The 19141-nt window shown below is 49.0% G+C and overlaps 1 protein-coding gene across 3 annotated transcripts in view; it reads left to right on the top strand.

Annotated features, from left to right (window-relative positions):
• Positions 1-11424, top strand: part of MDGA1 (MAM domain containing glycosylphosphatidylinositol anchor 1) — a 147020-nt gene extending 135596 nt beyond the window's left edge. For 2 of the 3 annotated variants that reach the window (XM_032102726.1, XM_032102725.1), the window contains exons 16-18: positions 5456-5586; positions 6575-6683; positions 7815-11424. In XM_032102726.1, coding sequence (XP_031958617.1) covers positions 5456-5586; positions 6575-6683; positions 7815-7906 — 332 coding nt within the window. In that variant the 3' untranslated portion in view covers positions 7907-11424. Of the gene's footprint in view, positions 1-5441; positions 5587-6574; positions 6684-7814 lie in introns of those variants that run through there. The other variant, XM_032102727.1, reaches the window with a different exon arrangement.
• The last annotated feature ends 7717 nt before the right edge of the window (positions 11425-19141 follow it).

The following is a 19141-nucleotide window of genomic DNA, read 5'->3' as shown; positions in this document are numbered from 1 at the left end:
GGGTTTTTGAAATCCACAGTTAGCTTCAAAGAAAATTCCCTGTAGCCATATATAAGTAATTTTCACAGGTTTGCTGTAGGAGAAACATTGCCAATCAAAACTTACCTTATTGCTGTTTATATCCCCAGAAAGTCCTAGACACAGCAGGAAACAGGAGGCTTTGATTCCCCTGATTCCTTTCTCCGTAGCCTCCCTACTGTACCGAAGCATGGAGTGTCCCACAGCAATCAGCCAGCTGGCAGCACAGGCCAAACATTCTCCATGCCCAATGCAGATGTCTTAGGAGTAGAGGTGGGATTATGGTGCTTTCCAGACTGACGAGGATGAGCTCTCTGAACCCTCCTGCTCTGGAGTTAGTGAAGTGTGGCTGCAGAAACAGGTCTGTGTAGTGACCCCATGACTGCACAGAGGGGACCCTGCACACCAAGCTGAGAACAGTGGAAGACATTTAGAGATGAAGTTCTCTGTAGTCAGGAGTGGAAAGCAGCCCAGAGGCTTTAATTGTCTTACTCCTCATATGTTAATGTGTGAAGCATCCTGAGAGACTGTGAATGAGTAAATACATCCTACCATGGCACAAAGACAACTTACATTCCTAGAAATTATGAGTCAGTACCACTTGGTGTTATTTCTGCTTCTTTATCTGTGCTACAATTATTTTTCCACCCTCTGCTTTCTAGCTCTCAGAGCAGTAACTTTCCCCCCAGCTCTGTAACCAAGAACACCAGCCTGATGCTGACTGCTATTCATTAACATCCATTTAAATGAGAGAGGGAGAGAGACCTGTGTTTGTTGTGAATATTATAAACAGTAATAGATTCTTTCTGGAGACTGTCATTTGCTCCTGGGATTTGCCTGCACTAAGCTTTGGGCTTTTAGTTTCTGATCAGCGGCATTAACATTAAACACTCAAAGAAGTGCTCAGAGCCCCTGTTGGAAATGTAAGAGCTCTTTTCTCCCTCGATTGGTTTTAGCCCTCATTTTGGGTCTATGGGTGACTCTGCTAAGCTGTGTAAGGTCTAAGTCCTCTCCACACCGTGAATCTCTTTCTAGGTACTGGATATCTCTTGTAATCAGTCAGCTTCCTATTTCAGTCTGTTTTTCCTGCACTGGAAATGCCATGGGAATTTCCATGGGGCCCTTCAGCCCTGAATTCCCAGGTGGGTGCCAAATCTAAACTGGAGCTGCAGCCAGGAATTCTCATCAATAGGTGGTCTCCTGAAATTGCCCCGTACTGGAGCAAGGATCTTACAGAGTGCAGCAGGCAATTGCAGTGAGACCAGGCTGTGTGCCAGCTCATGGCTGTGGATCCCAACAGCCTTCCCTAGCCATCCCACAGAGCTCTGCTGCACTTGGCATGGTACCCCATGTCTCAGTGTGTAGTGTCATCCTCCCTTTGCTTCCTGACTACTCCAGCTGCCTGCCTCCCATCCTGAGCCGTGTAAACTGAGCTGTTCCTTAGCCTTTTCTGCACCCCATCATTTTGCATTAACTCCCCAAGAGAACTCCTGAGGAAACCTCTACCTTCTCTGCCATCCCATACAGACTGTGCTGGTGGTCCCTCCCTTACAGACCCTGCCTCCCTCCTGCTGCTGCCTGTGCCAGCTCTTCTGGATCTACACTGCAATTCCATGTGACAGTGAAGTTCTGTCCTCTGGAAACTGAGTGAAGACCTTTTTTTGTTGTGAGAAGGTAACATTTAAAAGGCATCCCTTGGGTTACTCTATCTGGAAGCCCAGCTGGTCTTTTGTGTGAGTGCCACTCTTTTGAAATGCCAGCTCTGGTCTTCAAGACAGACAGCAGAAGGTACAGCTGGCTCTCTCTGTAATTGATTCCTCCTCACTCATCACTGGCCTTTATTCTCCCTTTTGATTGGGAAGAAGGAATAATGCAGATTACAAGACAAATGCGAAGATTGCCTTGTATGGGAAGAGTTAACAACAGGATTGCTGGTGTCCTGGGATTTCTCTTTTGTCTGTCTGTCTCTGGTCAGCTGGAGAGATATAGCAGCAGATAGATGGTCTGTCTTTTTGTGTGCCTCACCAGCAGGTGTCCTTAGGAAATGCCAGGCCGGGGAGATGGGGAAGGGGCAACAAGGAGAGAAATAGGTAACAAAACTGCCCAGCTGGCTTTGGACTCGGATACAGGAAAGCAGGCATGATTGCAGTATGAAACCAGGCAAAAAGGGGTGACTGCAGCAACTGGCACTGGAGAACATCCCAGATGGGCCTTTCTCATCTCTGCTGATGAGGAGTTGGAGAGCAGGTCATGCTTTGATTCTTCTTCAGTTTGTAACCACTGGAAAGGAGGATGACTTGGAGATTCCCGTAGTCCAAGTCTGCAATATTTTATGGCTCTGCCTAGAGCACAGATCTGGAGGTTCATTTACAGGTACCTCCATCACAGGCTACGTGCCCTTAACTTGACTGGCAACTGGTGGCAGACTGACACATGGTGGAAGGGAGTAAAGTAGAAGAGCTACACAAACAGTAACATCTACAACCCCGTGGTCTCAGTTCAGATGGGATAGAGGTTTCATCACTGTTTAAAGTCCAGGAGTCTCTGCCATGTCTCCCAGAAGTATATTCCCAGTGACAGTGTTACTGGAAAATGGAGGTCTGTAGTTCCTTCCCAGACTCAGGGAGCCTCTGTAACTTAGCAGGGACTGCAGGTAGGGCTGTGAGACCTGGCTGCCCTTCACAACTCTCACTGATTTCTAAGACAGCCATGGGTGTGCTGCTCCTCTGTTTCGACCTTCAGTTTTCCATGTGTAGGCAGGAGTAGTGAAACACTGCATGTTGTGAGTAGATAAGGGAGCTTCCTTTCCAATTGTAAACAATTTGAAGAATGCCTGCTCATATTCAGTATTGTTGTATTAGGGAATTCAGGTGCCAAAAGGTTGTTTTTCCTGAGGCTGCAAGGACATGGAGCTGTCAGCCAGGATGTGCTCAAGCTTGGTTTGGGTTTAGGCCAGGCATTCACAGCCAGTGCTTTGGAGGCACTAATTTGCATTCCAGATGCTTCTCTGGGTTTCTTTCTATCTTGCCTTTGCTTTTTTTCTAGGGCATCAAAGTTCGTTTGCTGCGTGATTTGTCCCAGTGCTGGCTACTCAGCCAAGCTATTGTGCAGCAAATCCTAGCTACAAGTCTCCAAATGAGGATAGAATAGACAATGGTTGTTTTTAATCCTTTCTTGCTAGCAGCTTTATATTAATTCTTCATTTGCTCTCAATCCCTCACCTCACCGGCCCTGGTGTCTGTAATTAGCTGCTCTGAACACACTCCTGTTGACATTGATCTATGGGGTTATGTAGTTCCTGTGTGAGCTGTCAGTTTGGACAAGGGGCTTCATGAGGACTAGGTATCCTTAGAGACACTTTCCTTCATAGGAAGCTGCTGAGGGCAGGGAAGATGCCAAGAAACCAGCAGCTCAAAGCTGGTTTTGCCAGAGACTCCTGTAGTGACTTCTCTCATCTGTAGCACTGTGTTTCCAGGAGGGAGGTCTCACTGACTTGGATCCCCCAAGGTTGTGCAGTGCCAACTGGTCTCAAGGGAGAGAGAAACAAGCTATTTTTGTCCTTATCCTGGGTTGTGGTGTGCATCCCAAACCGGGGAACCACCCGGGAAGGGGATTGGATATGCTGTCTATGTCCTGTCAGGCCTTCATCTAGTTTTCTCAGCTAGCCTTACAGTTAATGCTTCTGAATATTTCCAGTCAATAATGTGCCTTCTATCCTCTTTTCACTAAATTATATACATAGTTCATTTTTTTAACCTTTTCTTGTAAACCATTCACTCAGAATCTAAACATTTCATCATCTTTATTATGCTCTGAACTCCCTGTGATGTATCTCTCATTCTCTGACAGCCAGGCACTTGATGGGACTATTTCCAGGTCCCTGTCCTTCATACAGTGCCCCTAAGGTGGATGTGCCAAGAAAGAAGGATTTGGGGGGATCATGTAGGAGGGAGGTTATATATATATGTTTCCCTGCCTCTTCCCCTGACCTCTTTCTGCTGCTTCTCCAAAGGGTGTACCCATGTGGGAGTGCAGCATCCCAAGTGCAGACAGACTACAGATGGCTAAGTAAGGGTTACTATTTCCATCCCACTCTCAGGTGTAATATGTCTGTGTATGGAGACCAGAAACACTGATGAGCAACAGCATGACTGGAATTGTGATTGATTGATTTTTTGAGAAAAAAAAAAATGGTTCAGGTCATCCCTGATTGAATGTTTAAAAATGCTTTTTTCACTGAAGCAAAAAAGGAAAAGAAGTAATCTGAGGGCATACTAACAAAATGCTGCAGGAAGACAAACTGAGATGGCTTCATGTGTGGGTGGAGGGTAGGAAGCTGTGACACTGTTTTCAAAGTGAGAACTGGAAATGCTTTGAGATTTGTTGGCTTTGGTTTTGGTTTAATGATAGACAAAACCTTTTGGGAATTGCTTTTTTTGAAAGAACTTGAAGTTGGTGTTGATTCACAGGGTCTTTGTGAACCTCTGAAAACATGGGGCTGGGATGATACCAGGTGGTGTGGAACAGGCAGTGCTCTCTGGTGCTTCAAAGAACAGCTGCTCACCCCAAGGCTGCTCCCAGGGCAAGTGGTGGATGAGGACGCTGGTCATAGTTCCGCAGCTGATGGCCAGGGCCAGGGCAGGGAGAGCCCTGTTAGCTGCATTGCGTATTTCAGGTGCCAGTGGTCAATGGCGGGAGGCAAATATGTGTTCTGGGCTCCCATTTCATTTCAAGTGAAATGTAGAGAAATTAGCAGGATCCAGCAGAAGGGCATCAGGCTGGTCAAGGGCTAGGAGCAGAAGTCCTTAGGAAGAGAGGTTAAGGGAGCTGGACTTGCTCAGTCTGGCAAAGAGGAGGTTGCTATCAGCCCTTGGCCTCCAACTGCTTCAAGGGCAAATTCAAAGATAATGGAACCAAAATCTTTTCATAGTATTAAATTATATGATAAGGAACAGTGGCCTCAACTGGTAGTGCTGGAGGTTCATGCTGGACAGTAGGAAAACTTGGTTCCCTCAGGGAAGTTCAGGACTTGGCCTGGCAAAACCATGCTGCCCTCATGTAGAGCAGGAGACAGCTTCAAGCAGGAGGTTGGATGGGATGCCTCTGGAGGTCCCTGGCATTTCTGCCACCCTCTTGTCGTGCCACCCCAGCCATGCTGCACACTGCTTCTTCCTCATCCCATCCCTCTTTTTCTGGGTCTGTGCTTCCCTAGGAAAGGCCAGGTGGATGAAACGTTGCCAGTGGCACTTATCCATGAACGCAGGAGAAAGCTGGCTCCCTTCAGAGATGACCACTGGGGCTGTGCAGGCTGTCCCTGAGCCAGCTGGGGCTTACAGCCATGGTTCAAGGCTGAGCCCAGAGCTGTGCCAGGAGCCAGCCCAGCAGGCAGGCTTGGCTGCCTGCCCCAGCATGCCAGATCCCAGTTTCTCTCTTCCAGGCTCCTTGAACCTGCTAGTCCGCGTGCGGAACAAGCGAGCCATCGACACCCAGGTCTGGTCCCTCAGTGGGAATCGGGGGAACATGTGGCAGCAAGCACACGTGCCCATCAACCCACCCGGGCCCTTCCAGGTAAGCCAAGCCCACAGTCAAGGAGCCACCTGCACTGTCCTATCTGTGTGCTATGGATGTAGAAGATTTCCCAGCAGACATCTTCCTCTGTAGCACAGGGGCTGGTGGGGCACAAGGCAGGGTACTGGGAGCTTTCATCCCCCAGGGTCACTGGGGCAAGGCAAAGGCTTAGTGGATGCACAGAAGTCAAATCCACTTCTCTCTGAGGTTTTAATGTGCAAGCATTTAAAAATTTATGTGCATCAGTTTGGCATTATAAATTTTCTGGTTATTGCTGGTCTGGAAAGTGCTTGTCAGAGAGCTCCTTTTGGTGCCATGACTGTGTGATGGACAGGTTCCTCAGTGCTGAGCAGCTGGGGGGATGCTGGCCTGTTGGTGTAAAGTGGCTGAATGCTAGAGGTTTCTTCTAGCATGTGGTGCAAGAGCCCACCCTCGCTGTGCCCCTTGCTTAGGACTCTAGGAGCACTTGTGAATATGAACTGGGCACTCTGCATGTACTCATCGAGTTGTTCATGTGTACCCAGGCAGTGGGCTGCATTTATGGCTGAGGTTGTTTCCCAACAGGCTACTTCGCTCTTGTTGGGTTGTTTGTGAGAGCTGCTCTGTACAGGCTGATAGGTTGTGGCACTGTGGCAAAATGCCCAGTGTGCTTTTGGATACTTCAAAATAATAAATAAGAATGTAGTTACTCTTGCAAGTCCTGTTCAGTATTGGTTGGCTTGTTAGAGCAGGGCACATAATAAAGCAGAGCTCTAATGCTTACTTATTACTGCACAGATGCTCAGCACAAAGAGATTGGTCCCATAAACAGTGGGATCTGGCTTTCCAGATCCTGTGAATACTGGAGAAACAGGAAGGAAATCATTCTCCTGGGGATCTGATAAGACCTGGTCTGTGTCCTGCTCACCTCTGCAGAGCCCTGCAGTGCAGGAAGGGCCCTCCACAACTGCAGCCTCACACTGGACTCTCTCCCATGCTCTGCTTGCAGATCATCTTCGAAGGTGTCCGGGGCACGAGCTACGAGGGGGACATTGCCATCGATGACGTCACTCTGAAAAAGGGAGACTGTCCAAGGAAGCCAATTGGACCGAATAAGGGTGAGACTGTGTCTGCCTCAGAGGCAAATGAGTTGGTAGGAGTACATTCACAAATGCACATGCTAGGGATGCACAGCTGATTCCAGAGCACACTGACGTGTTGGTGGGACCCAATGGGATGGTTGACTCCACTAGCAGAAGTCACCAAAGGAGCTGTCAGACTCGTGGACTTGTTCTTTAGAGTTGAGAGTTAGCAAGAATCAAAGGAACAACCAGGAGGTGTCATGCCCAAGAAGCTAAAGGACTTCTGCAATATCTCATTTCCTGGAAACTCTAGTTATGGAAGCTTTGAAAAGGGAAAGACCTCCTGCAGGCTTTAATGGCCTCCGTAGGGTTAAGTCAGTCCTTCTCCCGGGAAAAAAAATCTGCTCTTTGGGACGTGGAACAAGGGAGGGCTGTGCTTCTTCCCATTGCCATCTGAGCATAGATGCACAGCCAGGCTAAATCCCACCAGCCCCTTTCCAGTCCATCCCCATAAACTGATGCCAGCACTGCAGTAAGGGAGAGAGCTCCACTCTCACTAAGGTGCACCAAGGGTTGAAGCCACAGCAAGGTGTGTGTAAGCAGTACATAGCCATTGGGTGGGAATCACCGGTGTGCCATGTGCCCTAGTCCTGCCTGTGCCCTCGATAACATGCCTCAGGTGGGCTGGAGAGCAGATGTTTGGAGTATGCAAACCAGAGCCAGACAGGAACTTGAGAGCAAGGTTCAGTTTGGTTTATTTATTTTTGAAGCAAAAAAACTTTCAGAGTAAGAGTCACTTGTGGCAATTTTCTTAACTCTGGAGGTGAAGGGGGAAACAAAGGTCAGAACACTGTAAAATTTTCTAAATTTTAGGTATGGTTAAAGATCTCTTTTAGCCTAGGATGTAACCATAACAAAATGAGAGTATTTTATTTAACTCAGGTTGAAAGTTCTGGGGAAGAAAGGAGAATTAGATTTCAAAAGTGTCTAAGATTCAACCTTTTCTCCAGAGTTAGTTTTGGGGAACCTTGAGAATGTCCAGGAAAGGCTCAAAGTGTCTTCCAAAAGATTAGGGAACTCTCTGTGGTTCAGGGTGGGAGAAGACTTGTTTGATGAGATCTGTATCTGTCCCATCACTAATTCTCTTTCTCCCTTCTTGGCTGGCAGCTGTTGCTCTTCCAGGAAGTGGTGTCCCAGCCCTGCACAGCCCTTGTCTTTGTGGCCCATTGACTTTCTTCCTTTACGTGCTGCTCAGATGATGGCAAGCGAGCGCTCCTGTCTTCGGACCAAGACATTCCTGCTCCTTTCCTACTCAGCCACCTCTGCTCCTCTTCCTCCCCTCCTCACTGGCACACCAAAGTGTCCATATGTTACCAAAGACTGACAGGCATGACCACGCAAAGGGATCTGGTTCAGAACTGGAGCACTCCTTGAGAAAGTCATAATGTCTATAATTTAAAAATAAAGACAAAACTTTTTTTAAAAAGCACGTGCACGAGAGAGAGAGTGAGAGAGAGGAAGGAAAGAAACACACCCGGAGAAAAGAAGGAACGAAACACAAAAAATAGGAATGAAGAAATGTGAAGAGCAAATGAAGGAAGGAAAAAAACACCCCATGTTTCCTTGGGAATGTCAGACAGGGCTTCCTCAGGGAAGTGGGAACTTGTTTTAAACAAACAAACGAAAATATATTAAAGCACAAATTTCTACCAGAACAGTTACCTTCTTTACTGCAGAGCCCACAGCTTAGTGGATGATATCCTGCAGTACTCCCCTTGTCTCCTCATGCTTTCCCGCTGGCTGGGGCTGCCCCGCCCCGGCTGCAGCTCCCTGCAGTAGCACCGACCTCGTCCGTGGGGCAGCAGCCGCCCCACGTGCTGGCGGCCAGAGCGCCCTGCCTCGCACCGCATGTGCTTCAGTGTCTCCATCCATCCACATCTTCCAGGCTCTCACGTGTTTAATTGCCCCCAGTGTGGTTTGCTTCGGCCTTTCCCCACCACTCTCTGCTTCTCACCCCCCGGCCTGAAGAAGATGGAGTAAGGAGGGGACCAATGACATGGACCACGCTGAGTGGTGGAGAAGTCCAGGCTGGATCCAGCTGCAGCACTGGCCTCTAAGAGCCTCTTTCTGTCCCTCAACACTCTTGCTGGGTAGGGAGCAGGTCTGAGCTGCAGACAGGAAAGTCTGGTCTCTGTGGGGCTGCGGGATGGGGTGTGACGGGATGGGTCTGGAAGGGTGGAGCAGTTGCACATTGGCTTCCCCCTGTGAATTTTGGAATGATGACCGCCTCAGCCCTATACCCAGGATTGCTTCTCTGCCTATATTTCATTACCTATTTATTTTGGGTTTTATTCCATTGCTTAACTTCCTCCACCTCAAGTTTTCTGGATTATGGGAAGAGTCAGGCATTTAAACATTCTTCAGCCAGACAGCAAGTCCTGTGCCCATGACCCAGCCCCCGGGCTCGCAGTTCAGGCAGTTCCAGTGCTGCCCTCTCACCTCCTGAGGCCTTTCTGCATGCACAGTGAATTTGCTGCAGCGTGGGCAACGGGTGGCTACAGCATTGCTGCTCAGGGTGGCTGAATTTTGTCAGTACATGCAGCCACACAGGCACTCAGCTGCCACTGGCAAGGCAGTGGGCAGAGGAGCTGAAAGGTGAAACAGGCAGGAAACTGCTCCAAGAAGGATGGAGGCAGGAAACTGGCCCAAAAGAGAGGGTTATGCTGAACTGTAGCCCTGTTTGCCACTGAGGAACAAGGGAGCAGGGATGGGGGAAATTCACCTTTTTCCTGCTGGCATCATGAGTGGGTAAAGCTGGTGTTTCTCTCTGCTGCAGACCTGTAGCAGGTCTGGCTAACCTCTTCAAAGTGGAGGCACACACTGTTCCAGGGGAACCCCCAGGAGAAGGATTTGCCCTCCACCAGCCAGACAGGAGCTGTGATAGTCTTGTTGCATCTGGAAGCAGCTCTGGGCATGAGTTACCTCCCTGCACAGGGCAGAGTTAGCCCCATAAGGCTGTGAATCGGGGTTTACTATCCCCCTCTGACAATTAGTTGAGTAGGACTCTTCCTCCTAAGGGGCACCCCATCCAAAATCCCTATCTGGAGCACCACAGATAAGATAGCTGTCTCACTGAAGACCCAGTACCCATGGCTCCTTACCCATTTCTGATGAATATACCAGCTTCTCCAAGACAGCCATGCTTGTCTGAAGTCACCTGAATGTGTTATCTGCCTCCTGCATTGCTCAGCTTCCAGCCACAGCTGGTGCCTCATTGCCTTCACTGATGGAGGGGGAAAGCTCTTAACTCCCAGGAGATCCAGCCACCATCAGAGAGAGAAAGGACATCAGCTCTAAGGGACAAGGGGGCCTTCTTCACAGGAGGCCTTGAAAGAGAGTGGGAGGGGATGATAAAGGTCTCCCCTGCTTGTTTTGCTTTTCTCCATTTCGAAGAATTGGGACTGTGTCTTTTCTGTCTTCACCCCTCCCTCCAGCGCCCAGACCTCAATCACAGTGCACATTTGACCAGGAAACCCACAACTGTTGCCCAGGGCCAGACAGTGTCATGGTTGCAGTGGCTGCCAAGCACAATTCTGTGTCTTGCTGTCTGTTGCCATTTTCATGGGCAGCCAGTGCTGCCCTTCTTTAGGCTGAGCTCTTCCAGCCCTGTGCTCTTCCTTTCCTCTGTGCTTGTTGGCGGTCAGAAGACATCACCCCGCTCCTGGTGAGAGTCCACTTTCACTCCCAGGAGAGGCACAGTGCTTTCCAGGGGCCCTTGGGAGCTTCACAATGGTTCCTGATCTGGCAGCAGCAAAACATTTTTGTTCCATTGCTGGTTCCAGGAGGCTTCTTCTGGGCAGAAGGTGGAGACAGGAATGCTTCTCCATCGGTGAGGGATAGCCCAGGGCAACCATCTCACCTTCTAAGCTCTGAGGCTGAGGCCAAGACCCCTTGTGGGTTTCTTCTACTGACTGCTTAGCCCAGGTTGCACAAGCACCCGGGTTTTGCTGGTGTTTAGTGGGCATCAGAGGTGCTGTGGGGCTGGGGAGGTGCAGCCTGAAGGTTCAGGATGATGGACCTGTGAGGTGAGTGCCAGCAAAGGGGCACCACACTTCTAGAAAGGAACGCCTGCAGGGAGGGAGTCCATGCCCTGTTGCTAACTCCTGCGAGGAAGGATGCAAGAACCTCACCACACCAATCCATGGCACAGGGGGCAAGAAGCCTTTTGGTGGCTGAAGGTCCAGGGCAGAGCAAGGAGGTTGCCCCAGACAGAGGTGAAGCCTTCTGCTGTCAGGTGTCCATCAGCTTCAGTAAAAGTCTCAGGAAGCCTCTCCCCACTTAGACCTCTGCTCTTTTATCTCCAGCTAGAAAGCAGCTGCTGGTGAGTTTGGGGGAAAGTCATTAACCCAAGTGCCTCTGCTTGTCAGAAGTACCGAGGACAAAAGGAAAGACCTCATTTCCCTGATGTGCAGATGTGCTCAAAGAGGGTATCAGAGGAAGGAGGCACTTCAGCAACAAGGATGGAAGCTGTGCAGTGATGGGGTGGAGGGGAGGCAGGGTTTCTCCTCTTTGAGGATAGTGGTATTTGTGGCTTACTACCCCATGCTTGAGGGGCAAGTCTCCTTGTGGTAGTAATGCATCCCAGGTGAGATATAAAGCCATGCTCCTTACGCCTTCCAATTAAAGATCCCTTTGCATTTTTCACAGTGTTCTGGCTAAATTACAGTCCTTAAACTTAATTACTGTTTGTCATCTTAAATACATGTTGCAGTCCCAATGTTATGTTTCTCTTCCTGATGTTTTATGTTGCTCTGTGCCTACCAAGTAGCTGCTTTATTCCACTCCAGAAGTGGCTGCATTTCAGCAATGGTGGATATTATTCCTGTATATAGTATGTAAGTCCCTGCAGAAGAAAAATGCAATATAAATTTAAGAGACTGCTTTTATTTACAAGGAGACCTCTGCTTGGTAGTTGTAGAAATACATTAGGAAGAATGCTGTGTGGGTGTTAGCCGATATGTACTCGATTTCATTTTTTTCAGGGTATAAAACAGGAAATATGTGAGTGTGCAGGCTCCTGGGTATAAGTTGTAGATATTAGAAGTAGTGAATGCTACTGTGTAGTTACAAGTGGGGCTTACAAAGAAACTTACGTTTGAAACCTCTTTTTGTAGTTGTTCATTGTATTCTGAAAAATATACTTTTTAATTATAATTTTCTACAGTTCAGTGCAAGTCCAAATAACAGGTCATCCACAGAACGTTAATCCATGGCTTTTAACAATATGAACATCAATTCCTACGGTTGCCCTGAAATGCATTTCCTGGCTGGTAATAATAATAGACTATTTTTCTTCCACAAAGATCAGCCACTGGAAAGCAACTGACCTAATATGTTCCATTGGATCTGGAGTTAAGTAATTAGGAACACCTGAGTGCAACTCTTCCCAGCTGTATGGGAGTGAAGAAATTTTTCATGTATATGGAAAACTTTGCATGGTGCACAAATGGTTTGTGGGACCTCGTGGGTCCCTTTCAACTCAGCATATTCAGTGATTCTGTGATTGGCAGACATGCAGAGCTGCTCCAGCAGAGCTGCACGGCGTGCTGCCTGGAGAACAGCTGTAGCAACAGTGATAGGGAGCCCTTCTTCTGGGAACAAGTTTTGTTCTGGAAAGAGATATGGTAGCAATCAGGGGAAAAGTAGCGGGGGCTTCAGCTATTTAGGCTGGTAATTCTTTTGCAAAAATAATTTAGAGATGTGTGAATGAGTGTAGTAAATATGATACACATTGTATTTTATTCCCTATTGCTATTCAAAGTATTGAAATTTACTTTCTTTGTATAAAAAATCCTGTGGGTGCACTACTCCAGAATTACAAAAAAAAAACCACTTTGCTACTCAAAGGAGAACAGAGTCTGGATTCCTCCTCCTCAGCCTGTCCCTATCACTCTGTGCCAAGAAGTGCCCAGCTTTGGGTTGGTGCCGGGTGCTTCTCAGCCTGGGAGGGGCCAGTCAGTGGTGCAGGTGGGAGAAGCATCCCTCCATCGCTGCCCTGAGCTGTGTCTCCAGTGCGAAGTGGTCCCCGTGCAAGGCACTGGCAGGAGCAAGCTCTACTCCCCATCAGCTCTCAGAGAGGCCGAGGCAGAGAGCTCAGGGAGATGCTGCTTCAGGATGTTGCTGTCTAAGTCATGTTTGTCTGTCAGAAATCCATTTTTTCTGGAAATGCTGCAGCACCCCTTTGCCTCCTGGGTGCCTTTGGGTGGCCTAGCAATGGCATGGAAGGACATATCACCATGGGCTCTGTGCCTCGAGCTGGGTGCGGTGGGACACAGTGCCACAGCACCTACTGGTGCCCAGCTCTTGCACCCAGGAAGAAGGGCTCTGCTTTTCAGTGAGGACAAGCAGTTGCATTGTGAGTATTTCCTGTGCAAAGGATAGGCCTTCTTGCACTCTTGGCTTTGGCAGAGACCACTTTTGGTCCTTTAAACTGCCCTGATATCTTGTCTTTTCCAGGCTGCCCTCAATGCATCCCTGTCACAAGTGTGCAGCAGCAGGACCCTGTGCAGGCTGTTGCCATAATTTCTATTTGCTTTGGCCCAACTGATAACTGCTCATCCTGAAACAAAAGGCCTTTGCAGAAGAAAAATGCTGGAGAGCTCTGGATATTGCATTTTAACGGGACCAAACTTACACTCCATGGTAATAGCTGGCAGCTGTTGGTTTCCAGCAGGGAGCTGAATAGCCTTGGTACACGCAGCATCCCAAATGATAGCTGTGATATATGTGTGTTTTCAGTACTTCCCTTGGGAGTAAGACACATGTCAGTTTGGCTGACTATCTGCCACCACCTAGCACACCACAGGGGATTTTGGGGTCTTCTGATGGCTACTTACAGTCTGGTATGGTCATATCAGACCACTTGCGCCCTGGAGGCTTTAAACATCCCAAGGAGCACTGCGGGACAGCCCAGGGCCACTTTCGACCAATCTGCCATTCTAGAGAGGGAGAGGATGCAGCTTGCGGGGAACTGTAGTCTGTTGCAGGACAACCTCTTGGCCGTGGAAAAGCAGTGCCATCCCACTCCATCTTGTCTGAGATGCATGCCTGACATCCAGACCCTGTGATTCAGGTGCGTGCACAGAAGGCTCTAACTGCAGCTGCTCAGATGCTGGGCAAGGAGACTAAACAAAAGTCCTGAGACCAGATTTCCCAGTAAAATACACTGGTCCAGCTCCAGATCCTCAGCACATCTGTGCATGAAGAAGCTGAGCAATCCACTGTCCTGATATGGGTGATCCCTCAGGAAAGCTGCAAAGGGCTGGTCCCAGCTTATGAGCACTGCCCTTCTCTCTGCTGCCTTTCATGGTGGGGGTTTTCCAGCATGGAGCAGAGAACAAGGGGAAGGGAGAGGGGAAGATGCTCTACTGTTGTAAAGGTAGAGCTGGGTGATCAGAGGTTTTTGTAGAGAGCTGTTCAGGTCTGTGGTAAATCCATGTTTTGCTTGCATTTGCTGTGGCCTATAAACCATTTGCTCCTGTAGAATGAGACAAAATTTTGTGCTTCCATTAGTTGTTGTTCTAAGAGGAAATTGGGCTGTGAATGTTTGACTTAGAGTGAGACATTTTTATCCCCAGGATGTCCTAAAGTATAGTGTCAGTATAAGACAGGGCCAGCTGGACAGCTCTCATACAGTGCCAGTCCCCAGGCAGTGCCAGCACCCACAGCTCGTAGTGATGGATGTGCTTTATGCTGTAATGGCTGGGCCCTTGCCTGAAGCTTTGAGCCAAGTGAAGGGTATCCATCTGCTCTGCCACCCACGTGCACCTGTCCTGTCTGCCAGCCAAGTCTGTAGGAAGATAAAAGCCCCACTGCTGCTGCTGCTGTTGGCCAGTGGGGGTCTGCTTTGGCTGGGGGAGATGGGCTCTGGTCCTGCCACTGAGGCAGTTTCAGTTTGTAAAGCCCAGCTGTTACAATGGAGAGATACTCGGAGATCTTCAGAAGTTGCATGACCATGGCAAGCCTCGGTTCATCGGCAAAGGCAGGCCCTGGGTAGGAGCTGGAACATGCCAGGTGTCAGCAGTCCTGCTCTGCCACTCTGAGTGAGCTGCAACTCCTTTGCTCTCAGTGTTACAGCAGCTCAAGGCTGAGCCCAAACTAGCTAAGAGCAAGTGCAACCCCACTTCCTCATCTACACTGTGGCCTCTGCAGGCAGGCACCAACTGGTTTTCTTTTGGTGACCCTGATATGTAATGTGGTGCTGAGCTGAAGCTGTTTCCAGGTGTTGCTTGCACTGTAGGTCTTCCACTGGTGTTTATCTTAGCAGCTTGTAGAGGGATCAAAGCTGAAAGCTGCAGCGTGGGTGTGTTGCAGCTGCCAGAAATGCAACAGGAAGGAGACAGGACTCAAAACCCCCTTTTGGAGGTGGAGTCCCCACCTTTCCCTTCTCCCCAGTCCATGCTCCAACCACCTTCAAAGGTGGGGCATTTGGTATATCTTGTCTCACTGGGCCTTGTTCTCAAGAACAAGCTGTGGGTGTCAGTAAACAGAGCGACAGCCAGGCTGTAGCGGCATGGTCAGCTCAGGCAGCACCTAGATAGGGCTGAGAGGAGAATATAGATACCATTCTGTCTATAAAATGCCACAAGCATTGACTGGGATAGTATTTGGGTCTTTTGTATGGGTAGCAGCACGTACTACACAGAGACTGGGCAAGGGACTGGTGAGCACTAGACATTTCTCTGGGAAAATTCAGGTGCTGATGAGGGAAGGTATTTACAGACCTGGCACAAAGAAGCTTTCCTGTGCACATAGCATCCTGAGACAAGAAGACTCTCAGAGTTTGCTGGAGGTGACCTTTTCCTCTCATCAAACCTTGTTTGTTCTTCTCTGCTGCCCATCCCCAGCTTCTCAGTGCATTAATGTAATTGTTGGTGTTAAAGCTGGGTAAAGTGGCCTAGTGTCAGTGCTTTCAAATAGATGAATTTGGCCTGTTTTCCAGCTTTTGGGATCTTCTAGATGTACCATCTCATCCCAGGGGGCTCCACAGCATGCATTCATCTCAAGACATTCCCTAAAAGCTGTGAATGCTACAGATATGTGGCTCTTCTTTGTGGTTTTGGTCACAGCCCTTGCCTGACAGCATGGAGACAATCTCTAACCTCTAGATGGAACGGAAAATTGGGTGCCAGCATGGTATTACTTGGGTCCTTTTTCCCAGTCAGAGCCATCCTGTCTGTATCACAATACGCATAGCAGAGGAAAGGGGCTGTCATCCAAGATGCAATTGTCTCATGGGGAAAAAACTCTGACATCTGCCTTTGGCCAGAAGTGAGCATCAGACAGTGATTTCCACACTCTTCCTCACTCCATACCCCTGCTCTTTACTTACCCTCACCAAGTGTTTCATTTCCAGCCTGGAGAGACAGCAGCAGACTTCATCCCTGGATCCCATAGAAGGGGATCACACCAAAATCCCGTCCTCAGCTTCCGAGGTGCAGGGAGAACCAGCTCAGGCCCAACAGTGAGCCACTTCAGTGGGATCCAGTTCCAGTGGGACTGTGTCGCCACACACTTCCAGGTCACCAAGGCCAGTAGAAAGTGTTCATTGACCTGACAGAAGTGTTTAGAAACAGCCCCCCAAATGGAGCAACAGACAAAGTCAGTGTGTTTGGGGATACTGTGGAGGAGGGAGGGGGGTCCTCTGGTGTCTTTTGGGTTTTTTGCTATCAGTGTCCTAGGTGGGGATCCTGGGACAGAGCCTCATTCTCCACCAGCCTCCCTCATCGCCACCACGTCTTGTCCCATCCCCACTCCACATCTCATAGAGTGCCATCACCACCCCTGAGTGGAGCTGGGACCCTCTTGCCACCATGATACCAAGCCGTCCACAATGTTAAAAGCACAAAGCACAAAGGGACTGAACTGAACCTTTTAAACAGGGTGAGCTGTTTCACAAGCATTGCCTCATCCACCACCTCCCCCCAGCCCCGATGCACCCGCCGTGTAACCTATAGACTCTCAACGTGGATTGTTTCATTCAAATAAAGCTGCAGTACTCGAGTGGGTGAGCCTGCGTGTCCCTTTGTGTGGTGTCGGGGTGACAAGGGGCAGCCTGCAAATGGTGCTCACAGTGGCTGGAGCAGCGAGGAGATCGTATTGCTGCCCAGCACTGAGGCATGTGCCAGTGTTTGACCCTGAGTCTTCCCAAAACATCTGTTAAGTCCCTGGGGAAGGCTTCTCAGTTCTGCTCAAACCCCAGCACAGGGGCTGGGCACAGGCAGGTTTGGGACAGTCAGTGCTGGGGCACCCTTGTGAAGGGAGTGGTACAGAGCCCTCCCCTGATGTTCCCTTACCCAGCACTCCTCCTGTCTTCTCTAAACCTTCCTTCCCATCCCAGACCTGCAGCTGTTGAGGCTGCTGGCTCACGATGACACTACTCAAAGCTTAGACACTACTCAAAGCTTATTCTTTTGTCCTTTGCTCTTCACTTCTCCCATAAGAAGGTGAGCCAAGGCAGCAGCTCCAATACTAGTAGGTGTGAAACAAGCCAACAGACATGGGCTGTCAGTGTGGTGCCAGGGCCCCTTGTCCTGGTACTCCCCTCCACCCCAGGGACTCCAGCATGGGTCCAGCTACTCCATGGACCCATCAGAGAACGGGCAATGTCAACCATGACCCCCATGATGCCTGAGATGTTCTTGGGTGAATGTATCTTCTCTGCCATGAGATCTACTGGGCTACTCAGCTTAGACCCTAAGTTAACATTGCGTCATCCAAGCCCTTAAGAGCAACACTGAAGAGAACTGGATGTGAAAGCCAAACATAGTTTTGTTTTACAGGCCATAAGCTGCTGTTGGCTGAACCTCACCAGATTCTAAAACAAAGACAGCACCCAGGTGCCTACCCTGACTGTAGGGCAGTGGATCACATAAACTACAGCTGGTGCTAATGGTGATGATTCTGTGGCATCTTGAGCTGCCTGGAGAAAGTTTGGGATAGGGCTCAAAGCAATGCAGAAGGGTCTTCCAAGCTAACCCAGCATTTCTACCTCCTATGCTTCCCACACAGCAAGCAGTTGTGAAACCCACTGGCAAAGAGGATGTCTGGTTCTATGATTCCATGAAAGTAATCATGCCTAGTAAATGCTTCCTTTTTCCCTCATAATGAAAAATAAGTGTTCCAGATGGGAGCCTGAAGGGAGCTGGGTACTGGAATTACTGTGGAGATTCAGGTCAAAGTACTGGAAAGTACTATTAAACAAATACATATGTGTGTGTGTGTATATATATATATGTAACATACATATATATTATATATATGCATGTATATGCATGCACGTACTGCTCATCTCTGTCATTCCTGCCCAAGTTCAGCTCACCCTTGTCATGCACGTGTTGAGACACTGAGTCCCACTCTGCCATGACTCCTCCTCAGGGTCCCTCTCCCTTTGCACCCAGGCCAGAACTGCTCTGAGGCTGGGCAGGGACTGGGCAGGAAAGCAGGCTGTATTTTGAAGGAACAGGCACAGGCTGGGAGGGAAATGAGGTAGAGGGGGGCAGCCAAAGAAAGAAAATGTAAGATCGTTTAATATCACCCAGAGAGCTAGAGTCTACTCCAGCCACTTACCTTTTGTCCTGGAACTTTGCATTTTTGTCATTAATTGTTAATTCTTGCTGTCCTAGATGTCCCCACACTAGATCTGCTTTGCAGAAGCACTCAAAATTTTCAGTGTGTTGTCAGCTATCAAATGACACATACTGTAAAAGCCTGGGCTCTGGCTCTCCCAAACAGGGCACCACCCTTGGGGATTACCTCTGATAACCCAGAGTTTGCTGTTTAGTTTTTGTCTTTGCCTGACACCCCATCTGTGGTCACTCTCACTCCCTACACACTAATACATTCCCGAGCTTTATGTTGCAATTCTTCCCTAAGGGAGAAGAGGATGTGCTGGCAGATTAGAAATCAGGCTGAGGTTCAGGCTGTTCCTGCAAGGTGCTCTGCACTATTGATTGTACAGCTGCTACAGCTCAGTCCCTCCTGCGTGCACTGCAGACAGCAATATCACCTCCAGAGGTAGAAGCAATGCTAATTTTGTTAAAGCCACATCACTGCATGCACTGGGAATGCCCAGCAAAAGGGCCACAAGGGAGTGAGCTGTTTTTGTCTTTGGCTTGGTGATTTGATGCTGTGCAATAAATAAAGCCAGGAGCCAGACAGTGAGTGATGAAGATCGAAAGGAGTATTGACTGCATGCTCAAGTGAGTAGAGCCCTTCACATGAAACCTGCAGAAACACGAGTTGTACAGTCATTAAGAAGAGAACTGTAATGCAGACACATGGGGATGCTTCACTGCTCATCTGCGGGCTCCAGGCTGCTTGAGTGTGGAGCACTGGCCTTGCACCATCACACACACATCTTTTTGGGAGGGTCCTGATCCCAGGGCTGTCCTGGTGCTTGGCAGAGGCTATTCACCGCTGTGCCAACACATGAA

Source organism: Corvus moneduloides, chromosome 3 (genome assembly GCF_009650955.1).
Source record: "Corvus moneduloides isolate bCorMon1 chromosome 3, bCorMon1.pri, whole genome shotgun sequence".
Lineage (NCBI taxonomy): Eukaryota > Metazoa > Chordata > Aves > Passeriformes > Corvidae > Corvus > Corvus moneduloides.
The sequence above is the reverse complement of the archived record's forward strand: the minus strand, read 5'-3'. Positions and strand labels throughout refer to the sequence as shown.